The 12,513-nt window shown below is 48.7% G+C and overlaps 1 protein-coding gene across 1 annotated transcript in view; it reads left to right on the top strand.

Moving 5' to 3' along the window:
- Positions 1-12,513, top strand: part of Hadh (hydroxyacyl-CoA dehydrogenase) — a 34,186-nt gene that overhangs the window by 9,630 nt on the left and 12,043 nt on the right. Inside the window, exons 2-3 of the mRNA XM_004626694.2 lie at positions 9,518-9,646; positions 11,169-11,326. Of these exons, the coding sequence (XP_004626751.1) occupies positions 9,518-9,646; positions 11,169-11,326 (287 nt within the window). The remainder of the gene's footprint in view (positions 1-9,517; positions 9,647-11,168; positions 11,327-12,513) is intronic.

Genomic DNA, 12,513 nt, shown 5'->3' with positions numbered 1-12,513 from the left:
TTGTGGGGGGTTTTGGTGGTGGTGGAGGTTGAAGTCAGGTTCCTGTGCATGCTGGGCAAGTTCTGCCACTGAGTTGTGTCCCCAAGCAAAGGCTTTGGACACTTAAGATGCACCGTACTGGATGGGATCTATCTTCTTACAGTCAAGAAAAGGCTGTTACAAAGTGTATGTATGAAAGGATTGATGTACACCCTATAGTACATGTATGTACACATGTGAAACTTAGATTTGCTGGGGATTCCTTGAGTGACTTCTGTAGTGACAACAGCTTCGGAATCTGAAGAAGTAGATGATACAGCGGTTCTTTTGGGAAGGTCCTGAAGCATTATCTTGAGTTCGTAATCTCAAGTTGTTGCCAGTGAGATTTCTCATTTTTCATTGAGAATGAATGAATATCTGAATTTCTCCATCGTTCTGGATGTTACCAACCACGTTTATTGAAATGTTACATGAGGTGGCCTATGGTCATTTCCTTTTCATATAAATAGCCCAGGGGTTGGGTTACTAGTACTTTGGTATCTGAATAGCCGATGGCAGCTAGTGGCTGATACCAGTTCAACACTTGCTTTTTTTTTTTCAGTGTTACACACAAGATCTGTTCCGTCTATGTATCAGTAGAGGTACAGAGGGCTGACTCTTTCTGTGAGGGCTTGGGAGAAGTTTTTGACTGAGAGAGCGATGTGTTGTATTATGAAAGGTGAGCTGGAATTCCACAGGCAGCAGAGGAAAAGCTGCCCGTCGAGGTGTGAGACGGGATAGGTATGTCTGGGACGAGGGCAGGCTCAGGTTCCTGCCGTCATTGCATAGCTGCCATGCACAAGGCATATGATGTCTCTGAGGCTGCAAAGTCCAAGTCTTTTTGCCATGAGGGAATTTAAACTCTTAACAGCAGACATTGGACAAAAACCCAAATGACATCGTTTACATGGTGTAGAATAACATAAGGAAAACTAAAAATCAGTCTCAGGTTTCAAAATAGAAAAAGGACATTCCTGGGAAGTCATTGTGAAGAGGCTGTGAAATGCACTGGGCTTTGAGTAATGAGTGGAGCTCTTGTGGACGACAGTTAAAAACTGAGTTAAAGCAACGGTGCTGTCTGGTAGAGTGAGATCTGCACAGTAGTGGCGCTGCTCATGAAGGTCAGAGAGACCTGGAATTAGGGTCAAGGTGTTGACTACATGATGCCACATAGGATGGAGCATGCTGCTTTAAGGTACAGTTGGAATTCTGGGCATACCAGGCATTTTATGAGGAAAGGCTTTGGAGCCAGGAAAGAACATAGAAAGCAGAACCTTAAAAGATCTGCTTGAGAAGCTCAATGTGGGGCTTTGGGGAAGTGACTGGCCCATGGGTGTGTGGTGTCAGATTAGTTCACTAATGGCGTTACAGCTGGGAGTGATATTGGGAGGTAAAGCTGGCGGGGAGAGGTGAGTGTGTACCTCTGTCTCCTTTCTCCTTCCTCCTTGGTCTTCGCTCTATTTTCTGCCTGCTGTGCCACGAGCTCTTTCTCCTCTGTGTGGTACCTCTTACCATGCCACCCTGCCTTGGAGGCAGCCACCTGTGCACTGCAAACTACAAACTGTGCGCTAAGTAAACGGTTCCTCCTGTAAGTTGTGTAGGTTGAGTATTTTGTCCCAGTAATAAGAAAGTAACTAGGAAGACTTCCACAACTGCTTCAGAAAAAGTACAAATGAGGTGCTTATTTGAAATTGGGGAGTATTTTGAGGGGGATTGATAGCAGTGTATCTTTTAGTGTAATAAATTCTTTGTAAATTCAAATGTTTGCTGTATTTTTTAATCACACCTTGTGTAAGATCAGAAGTGAATGCACCTGACCCTTGAAAAATGGAATGGATTGGCTCCAACCCCTATTCTGTCGAAATTTCATTTACAAATTTAGACTGCAAAAACTTGATTACTGGTAACTTGTGTGGCAGAAGCCTAATTATATAAGCCCCTGATGAATGTACGTTATGTGTATTATATGCAGTGAAGATTACACAAGTAGTGGCAGACATCACTTTCATTGTAGCACACAATTTAGAGGAGAAATGAGCACTTCACATAGAGAAGAGTAGTGGACATGATGCTTTAAACAAATGCTTGCAACTCTCAAGCCCAGTGCACTAGCGCCAGAATACTGTCCGACTATTACTTAATTTTATGCAGTTACAATCTTTTTTTAAAATATAGTAACACAGTCTTTTTTTTTAAAGTGCAAAACAAATGCTGGGGCCTTGTGCTGATCCCAGCTCTGGTTATAAATGGGTCTAGACCAGGGACCAGGAGGGACAGCCTGAAGAACCTTCTGGGACCTCCATTTCCTTCATGCTTGCTCTGTGGTCAGCACATACATAGATAGGCAGGGTCGGGGTCGAAAGAGTGGTACCTGAGGAGTCGGGTGAGAAGCAGGGAGGGGCCGGAGTTTCTGGACACTGATGGGATTGGGGGTCGGGTTTGGAAGAACTGTTGATCTACCTGGGTGCTGAGGGTTCTACTGGCGGTCAGTGTCTGGCTCAGAAACTCCTGGGTCATGTCCTGGGTGAGAAAGCCACCTCCCTCCAGGTGCTAGAACCCCAGAAGCAGTCCATCTACTAGGAGGGGCTCTGTGCTGCTGCTCTGGGTGGTAATGATACTGCTGTACTTGCTTTATGGTGGAGGCTGGAAGTGTCCAGGCTGGCTATTCAGTGGTGGGAAGGGGCCTCTGTCCAGGACTCCATGGGGCTGATGCCCTTGCTCACCTGGGTCTGTACCCAGAACTCATTGGGCACATTCTTGCTGACACCAGCTCTTCAGGTCATTTGCATCCACCTGGAATGTGGTGGCTGACCCTGCTCCTTGGACTACCTCACAGGTCACCTAGTAGCCCACATTATCGTCACTGGGCCTCTGTGACTGCTCCCAGCTCAGTCACAGAAAGTCAGTGCTCAGGGTCGTCAACACTGCAGTTATGATTTAGTACTGCATCTTGGTTTACATTTCTCTTAACTGCAACAATGGTGCCATGTATGATCAGTATTATTATTATTTTTTTTTTTTTCTGTATTTAGGACAGGGTCTACAGGGTCTAACTATGTAGATCAGACTCATAGATTGGACTTGTAGTGATCCGCCTGTGTTCAGCCTCCCAAGTGCTGGGATCATAGGCCCACACCACCACACCCAGTCTCAATCTCTGTCTCAATGTGCCCCGGGGGCAAGGCTAGCATGGCACACCAGGGATCGAACCCTAGCTGCTGTGCTTTGCCTAAGCAGGTGCTTTAGTCTGCTGAGCTATCCGGCCGGTTCTGACCGGTATTCTTGAGCTCAAGTTTTTATACATTTTTAACTTCATGTATAATGTTTGTTTATATTTCATGGCAGTAAATGATAAAATGGACAAGTTTACCATATATTTTACACGTTAGTGGCATACTATATTAATCAGCTTTCCCATTGTTGGGATGTAATACCTAACACAATTTAAGGAGAGGTTTATGCGGCTCACAGTTTCAGGGGATTCAGTCCATGTTCACCTGGCTCCAAGGTGCAGATGTCATGGCGGAAGGATGTGGTGGAGCAGAGCTGCTTAGTTGATTGTGGCTGGAAAGTAAAACAGTACAACAGCTCTGGCGAGGAGGGTGCCAGGGACCAGATACAGTCCCCAGAGCCACACCTCTGAGCCACCTAGCCACATCCAGAAGTATGCTTTATTAAATTCCTGGGCAACTCCCGAGCTGGTCAAGTTGACACAGTTAACCACTACGTTCCATCCCTGTCAGCTTGACACCAAACACATTTCCTTAAATCATACTTGCTCTTCCAAAAAAAGGAAAGAAGCAGTTCTGCTAAACATGACACATGTCTCATATACAACTGAAAATGCAATAATCCCTTCAAAATCTCTTTGAAGATCCAAGGCAAACTCTTAGTTGTGAAACCTCTATAAAAATCCAACACAAGTTACTGCTACAGCACCCAGCTGTGGGCCCCTTTTCCCTGCACCCCTTCCGATGTTCCCGGATGCACTAGCCACAACTTTGCTGCGAAGATTTAACCTTGACTGTCTATGTCCTGTTGCTTCCTTATGTAGCTTTGTCTTGGCTTGCTTCAAGGACCTCTACTTTGTGCCCAGAATACCCTGGCCCAACTAAGGACACTTTATGACTCACCTTCCCCCATTCCTGCCTGCTCTATAACATCCCTGCCTCACCAGCCATCGCTGCTGTTCAGGTCCACCGAGCAGCCTGGCTCATGCTAGTTGCTGCCAATAAATCACTCCTTTCATGCCAGCTAATTGGAGTGTGGTCTTGTGTGGGTTCGAAAGCACCTTTTCCTGATAGTTTCCTGTCAGCTACATGATCGCAAGGTGGATGCCATGATCCCAAGGTAGAATGGATGAACATTTCTGTTCTAAAAAGGAGGAGTAGGGCCAGCCAGATAGCTCTGCAGACTAAAGTGCCTACTGTGACAGACCACAGTGGCCAGGGTTTGATCCCTGGTGTGCTGTGCTGGCTCTGCCCCGGGGCATGCTGAGACAGAGATTGAGAATGGGCATGGTGGCTTGGAATCCCAGTGCCTGGAAGGCTGAAAATGAGAGGATCACTGTGAGTCCAATCTACATAGTGAGACACTATACTAAATACATTTTTAAAAGCCCCCAAAAAACATAGAAATGAAAAGGATTGCAGGATAGAAAAGAATTGGACTGAAGCAAAACAGAAACTGAGCAGAGTAAACGTTAAGTCCTGTAGCTCCATATCTGGTATCCAAGATGCATGTTGGTGAGATGTGAGTTCTGAAGTGCTTTGCCCCACCCGCCTCTGTGGCCTTGCTGGTTGCGGCCCACGGGTCCTATTTCTTGGGCTGTGCTGCTTAGGGCATATAGCTTTCTTTGACTATATGTTTGTGGCATCTCCAACTTCCTGGGGACTTCACTGAAGCTTTGGCTTCATTCCCACAGCTTCACATGTCGCCTTGTTGGGCATATTCCCTTGCCTCCAAGACCTTCCTTTGCAATCCAGGAGGAAGCCTGCACAACCTGGCATCTGTGAACTCTGCCTGCCTTTAAAAGCAGCATCATGCGGGTGATGAAAGATGGCCACCAGTGGGGGCCATAGCTGCAGTGCCCGGAAGACTGAGGGGAGAGAGATGAATCCCAGAGAAGCAGGAGGCCCTTGTTAAACTTGGGTTTCAGATACTCTTCAAGGTTCACACTCTGCATGCTTGAACTTATGATAGGGGTGGAGTCTTGCTTAGATCCCTTAAACCCTTTCTTGTGCTCGTACAGAGTAGTTGGTTTCATGTAAATGACACCAAATTTAGTATTTTAGGGAAGGGTCCACAAGGTGTTTAGCCTGTTTATAGCTTCCTAAGAACTGGGATTACAGGCGTGCCACCACGCCCAGTCTCAACACTAATTTTTTAAATGATGGGTTTTGTTTTCTTTTCTTTTAAAATAATGCTTTAAAATTTTAAAAAAATTTAATTTTTTTTTTTGCTCCGAATGCCTTCAGGGCAGGTTTGGCTGGCTTGAGTTGTGGGGATCCAACCACAGCAACCTGAGCCTGACTGCTTTATTGAAGCAGCCACGTAAAGAACTGAGCTAAGGGACAGGCCCCCTTAATTTTTTTTTTTTTTTTTTTTTAATCTCTCCGGCAACCATGCCTCTTTTTGCCCTGACTTTACATTATGGTTCTTTTCAGGGCAAAATTTAAGTTTTTCAAATGTTTATGCTTAGCTTTTTGCCATCAAACTATACATATAGCTAAAAGCAGTTAGCAGTATGCCCATACCGTAGCTTGAATGTTAGTCTGCCTTGAAAGTTTCCTAAGCCACATAAGTCAGCCTGCCAACTTTAATCTCAGTCTCCTGCAAAGTCTCAGGACATAGACAAAATTTGAGCAAGTTTTCTGCTAGACTAACACAGATAGCCCCTAGTCCAGTTGCCAGTGGGATCCTTGTTCCTAACTGAAACCTGTTGAGCCTGGCCTTTATTGTCCATATTCCTATCAGCATTCTGGTCTTCTGAGCTCCAACTAGAGTTACCCATCAGACCCTGGATACTGCAGTCTAGTGCTTCTCTAGTCAGCATCTCCAAACTTTTTCAGACTCCTGGGAGACCAGAAGAGTTTCAAGGCTTCTGGACAATCCCACTTCTCATCCCAGCTTTCTGTACTAGAACCTTTTATAGTGTATTTGGTATTCCTGCACCATGAAATTCATTTGTGAGCTCTTTCATGTTGTTCCAAATCTTCAAAAACAAATGCATTTGTAAGTGGAGCCCACAGACTGAGGTGCTATTTTTTAAGAGCCAGCTCCATTTTACGTTAGGAGAGTATATCCAGGTCCAAGCATAGGCTTTAGTCCCTTGCAGAAGGAGACAAGGGACAGGCTTGAATATAGCTGTGGTAAGATGGGGGACACTGTTGTGCATGTTCAGCTATATTAGCTCATTTAATCCAACAGTATTGATGCCCCAGTTTTGCAGATGGCAGAGGTTTAAGACTTTTCCAGTGCCTAGTTGGCAGAAGAGTACCAGGACATGGACCTTGGTACTGTCTCAGACTGTTGCCTTTGGAGTGAGGAACAGCCAATGAATATGTAGCCCCAGCTTCAAACCACAACCTGTGGTTAGCTTGGAGAGACAGTGAAAATGATATGTGTGAAGATCTGCTGCAGTGTTTGATGCGACATGGCGGCTTCCTGACAGCAGCATTTGTCTTGCTGACCACTGTTCCATGACTCCAGAGCCAGGTGCATAGCAGGTATCGAGTCAGCAGCATCAGCAGTGAACAGAGGAGTGAATGCTGGGATGTGGCCCTTGGGGTGCTCTGTAGCCAGTGCTTCTGGTCCTTCCCAGGACACACAGATGTTGGAGCAGGTTCAGAAGCACTCACCCTGAGAAGCCAAGGGTTTATCTGTGACCTCTGATCATCCAGTAGGAGGGATTTTTTTTTTTTTTTTTAAATAACATTTGTGTGTTTTACCCAAAGTATCCACAGGCTTCCCCAGTCTAGATTGTGTTCTCTATTGCACTTGCGTGGAGCCAAGAAGAACAGCATTTGTGATTGCCTTAGCTTTAAACCAGCACACTTAACAGCTGTGGAGAAGGACTCCATCACTCCCAAGACTTGGTGTTTTTTGGGAGCAATAGCTGGAACCCACTGTGAGCCCCCGTGTCTGTCTAGGCCGGAGAGTGGCTTCAATTGCAAGTAAGGGTGACTCGTCCACAAGGGGAGTGAAGGAAGAGAGCAGTTAGGTGGAAGGGAGGAGCTCATCCAAGGAGGAGAGGGTCCGACTGTTGGGGCCTTGCAGGCCGTGGGTGCCGGTGGCGATGGTGTGTGAGTGGCACTTTTCAGAAGCTGAACCTCACATTGAGGGCTGGGAGCCGTGAGCTCAGAGCTGCAGCTGAAAATGTGATCAGCCCCTCTACTGGACGCAAGAAGAGGACGCTCTGCTCCTGTGTTTGCTGCCGTAGGTCACCACACACACTTGGTCCTTAATTACCAGAAAGGCTAAACAAGCTCAAGGTGCTTTCCAACTGGGGTTTTCTGGCTTATTAGGGGATCCAAAAGTCCTATAATAAATCTTTAAATTTGTGCTTGCTTTCACCAGTCAGACAGTCCTGTAACTAACACAGACTATGAATGTGTGAGCACTTGTTCCCTTCACCACAGTGGTGGAAGACATGATGCTGCGAGTTGTTTCTGTGTGCAGTGTCTGTGCTGGCGAGGGTCACTGCCTCCTGTGAGGACTTCTCACCATGGGTTGAAGGCACACGGGTTCATGTTGTTCCAGGACTTCCAGCCAGGGCCCAAGGCTTACGGTGGTCAGTGCAGTCCCCACAGTGGAGACGTGTGCTCTCTGTGCCTTCTCCAGGGGCTGCAGGCATAGTCGTAGCTGGCGAATTGTCCTGGGGCCTGTGTGGGCCTGGTGCTTAGCAGAGGGTGGGCACAAGGAGCAGAGAAGATCCCCGCTGAGATGGAAAATGCTTTCTGGCTTTTTTTTTTTTTTTTTTTTTTTTCTGGGTAAATTCTAGGGTTATATGAATGTGCATGTTCCTTTCATCCAACCTGATTACTTGGCAGCATTTCGTCTCTGCACTGGATTTGACTCACAGCCTTCTGCCTGCTTGGCTCTGAAGTGGCTCCAGTCTCAGGTGTGTGAGGGTAAACTGGGTCTTGGGTGCTATCCGGTGGTTCGTCCCCTGAGAGTTCACAGCCAACTGCTGCAAGGCGCTGGAGCCCAGGGTGGTGCTCACTGGAGGTGTGACCCAGAAAAGTCCTTCTGTCCTCAGTTCTGTCTCTCTGCTTCAGGTTACCCTGGGGTAAGCGCTTTCTCCTTTGCCAGGCTCCCCTGCTGTTTTGTCAGCTTTGGAGTCAGCCAACCGAGAACTTAAGTTATGAGCCAAAAAATCAAATCTATCCTCCTCTGAGTTGTGGGCGTCAGGTATTTTGTTGTAGCAATGGAAAAGTGGCTAAGACAAGTTTGAGAAAATAAAGCAGCAAGGCTGGCGTGATGGTTTATCTGCAGCATAATAAAACATGTCCAGTGTCAGCCAAATGTGTTTGTAATAATTTGGAAAGTGACTTCCTGGATGATTTACTAGTGATGCCAGTTAGTTTCTTAGTTTCAGTGTTGGGATCCCACCATGTGTTATGTCACCAGGCAGGACCACAGGACCCAGCTTGCCGTCACAACTGTGACAGGAGGCAAGGCAGAAGGGAGTGGGAAATGAAGGCAGATGTTGGGATCCAAGGTGGGTCCCCTCCCAGGGGTCACACAGGATGCACTGCAGTGCTGTCAGGAGACTGCCCATGCTGTCCCTGACCTCAGCCTCTTGAGGCGGCAGCTGCAGAGTTGCACGAACACTGGGCACAGGACGTGTGCTGTGTGGGCGCAGTGGGCTGGCAGGTGCCAGCAGCCTGCCTCGCTGTAGCGCTTCCTAGGCAGGAGGTGTGGCCTGCTGCATGAGTCACTTGGCCACACTTTGAGCTACTGGGCCCGGTGATCCCCAAGCAATCAGGGCTAGGTGCAGGGGCACACTGCTTCGGGAACTTGCCGGGCCCTTTTGAGCCCTGCCTATGGTCCTGCTGTGAGCAGGGCTCTGGCCCAGCAGCCACTGTGAAGTGTCTCTGCTTCTGATTGAGGATGTAGGAGCCAGGCCAGATGGTGGCCTCGTGGGGCAGTGGACTGCGAGCCCTTGGAGTGGAGTCCAGCTGTGTGGCAGAGGGGCTGGTTTCTGGGTCCCTTCGCTGAGTGGCCCCTGCGGCAGAAGCTTCTGGGGTGGAGGGCTTGGACTTAGAGCTGTTGGGGTCACTCAGGTGACCTTCTTGAGGTGCTGTGACAGCTCCTTTCTTCCATGTCAGGGTCACAGTACTGTTTGGCAGAAAGTGTGTGTTTAATGTCAACTTATTTTTCACACTATTTGTTCTAACTGGAGTGGTGGTGGAATTCATGAGGAATAAGATTATTTTTCTGTTTAGTTTTATTTTCTTTCTTTTACAAAGAAATCTTTGTTCCTCTTCTGCTCTAGGTTGCTGCAGCTACTGGCCACACAGTGGTGTTGGTGGACCAAACTGAGGACATCCTGGCCAAGTCCAAAAAAGGGATCGAGGACAGCCTGAGGAAGGTGGCAAAGAAGAAGTTTGCAGAAAACCCCAAGGTGGGTTCTGCTCCTGACATCCCTAAGGCCAGTCCTCTCCCCACTCCCACTCCTGTGGGCTTCTGGCCTTGGTTTGCCTTGTGTGTGTTTGTGTGTTTCAAGTTTGTGGAAACTCATTTCCCAGTGACTGTAGACTGATCCAGCATTGGTGACACTAAAGTCAGGAGGTGATTAGGAAAAAGAAGTGAAGGACTTAAGGTCAAGGAGACAGTTTCTGTAGGCAGTGAACCCATTCCAGAGAGCACTGAGAGCTTGGGGTCGAGGGACACTGATTTGCCAGGAGGATAGAGGAAGGAGATAGATGAAGATAAAGACTTGTATAATTTGTGAGATGAAAACAAAACAGTAAGATAAGCATCATATTTAGATAGGAAATTAGGGTGCTCAGGTAGTATCTGATCCTGCCCTCTCATGAAGTGGGGGACCCCCAGGGTGAGGAGGCACCCCACTGCCAGAAGCAGAAGCAGTGCAAGCAGTTGGCTAGAGAAGACCCACACCAGGAGCCGCTCAGAGCTCTCCTGGGCACTCATCCCATCCTTGCCACTTCCTGAGGCCGCTCTGTGAATCCTCTTTCCCGAGTGTCTTTATGAGGTGGGATCAAAAATACAGTGAAAGTTGGGGCCCATGCCATCCAAGGAAGGCCAGGCTCATGAAAACACAACAGTGTAGCTCCATTCACTGAGCTGGTACCAGGCAACTTCTGGCTCTTCCTCAGAGTCAAACCATGAAAGGACAGTGTTTTGAATCATTTCAGGACACAGAGGCAGCCATGACAGTGCAAGTAAAGACACTCAGGAAAGAGGACTGCAGAGCTGCTGCAGAATGTGGGAAGGACCATGGGATAAGAGTGTTAGAAAGAGGAGGGAAGAGTTTGGGGGATTTGTGTCAGTTACTGTCACTATGATAAAGTGTTTAAACATGCCACGAGTTAGGTCACACCTTGTCCAGTGGGCCAGTCAGGTTGCTGTGAACACACAGCTCAGGAGGTAGGCAGTATCTCAGTTCCTTTTTTCTTGTGACTGAGACAAAATGCCCAACACACAAAGTGAAAGGAGGAAAGGATTATTTGGCTCACAGTTTGCAGAGGTTTCAGTCCCTAAGGGACTGGCCCCTAGGCAGGGTGGCATGGCAGAGGGGCAACCATTTGCGGTGGAGGAAGACAGCAAGAGCAACAAGCAAAGGACTTTCTGTCATTTCTGTTGTGAGCAGGCTGCCTGCGCCAGGTCAGGTGTAGCAGCCATACCCTTAGTCCCAGAACTGCACCACCAGTCACACACTCTGGATCCAGCCACCTCCGAGAAAAGCCCTGTGACCACGTGAGCCTTTGTGGGACGTACAAACACAAACCATAGCAGGTGGCCACTCTGACAAGGGACAGTGAATGTCCAGAGGCACATAGAGACCACATGGCCACTGAGTAGGAAGGCGGCAGGAATTTGATCCCTGGAACCCTGGCCTTGTGCAGGCCAGGTCTCCAGCCCTGCAGCAGCAGGGCCTGCGGTGACCATCGCTTCTCCTGCAGGCTGCTGATGAGTTCGTGGCAAAGACCTTGAGCAGCATCTCGACCAGCACAGACGCAGCAGCCGTGGTGCACAGCACTGATTTGGTGGTGGAGGCCATCGTGGAGAACCTCAAGGTGAAGAATGAGCTCTTCCAAAGGCTGGACAAGTTCGCGGCTGAGTACGTGCTCCCCTGGAGGCCAGCCCATTTCCTTGTTCACCGTCCTCCCAGTTTGCTTCTGGGCTGCCTGGCTGGAGTAGAGAGTGCTCCAGGGCTGCCTGTTAAGAGCTTTCTTGACTTCAACAGAAAACGTCTGGGAACGTTACCAGGGCTCCAAGAGACCTTGCCAAGCTTCCTGCAGAGGCCTCCCACAGGGCAGCAAGGTGCCCCGGGCAGCACTGGCATCGGTGGCCTCACGCTGCTAACACCTCACCTCTGAGATCACAGCCCTCCAGAGTGTGTGACCTTGGAAGTTGTGACCTGGAGCTTGTCAGTTCATATTCCTACTGCCTATGTAGCCACATCACTCTTTTCAGTTAGACCATGTTAGCAAACAAGGATTTTGCAAGAGGGACGCTCAGAGCCGCCCAGGATAGTGGTTAAAGGAGAATACTTGGAGGGATGGCCAAATAGCTCAGTGGATTAAAGCACCTGCAAGTAGGCGCAGGGGACAGGGTTCAATCCCCAGGCCTGCTGTGCTGGGCCCCGCCCCTATGGCATGCTGAGATGGCAGTTGAGACCAGGCATGGTGGCGCAGGCCTATAATCCCAGCTCTTGGGAGGCTGTAAACAGGCGGATCACTACGAGTCCAATCTTGTAGTGAGACCCTGAATACCCCATAGACCCTTCCCTAAAATATACAAAAAAGGTGGGGGGGATACTTGGTGTCATCGTGCTGCAAAGTCAGCCCTCGGCCATGGGGCCTGGTGGCCTGGAGGCCCCGCCCCAACAGAGAAGAGCCCTGTCTTCCTATCACTAATAAGGTACTGATCAGTGCAGTGAGGGGTGGTAGAGACACCTGACAAAGAGGGACACTGTTGAGATTGGCATTGGATCCCCTTGGTGCCCTGCAGAGTTCGGCCTGGCCTTGGGAAGGGAGAGGAGGCAGGGCCTGCTGGCTTGGGAAGCCCTTGTCAAGGGAGTAGGGAGCAGTGTCCATGGAGCTGCCTCGGGGGTTGTGGTTGCCTGAGTCACCTCTGATTTCCTGAGTGCCTTGCTGCAGTTTGGAACATGCAGGTTCTTTTTGTGTGTGTGTATTTTAGGGAAGGGTCTACAGCGTGTTCAGGGTCTCACTACTAGATCAGACTCATAGTGATCCGCCTATTTACAGCCTCCCAAGAGCTGGGATTACAGGCGTGCACCACCAT

The sequence above is a fragment of the Octodon degus genome, unplaced genomic scaffold, assembly GCF_000260255.1.
Source record: "Octodon degus isolate 3935 unplaced genomic scaffold, OctDeg1.0 scaffold00016, whole genome shotgun sequence".
In the NCBI taxonomy this organism is placed as follows: Eukaryota; Metazoa; Chordata; class Mammalia; order Rodentia; family Octodontidae; genus Octodon; species Octodon degus.
The sequence above is the reverse complement of the archived record's forward strand: the minus strand, read 5'-3'. Positions and strand labels throughout refer to the sequence as shown.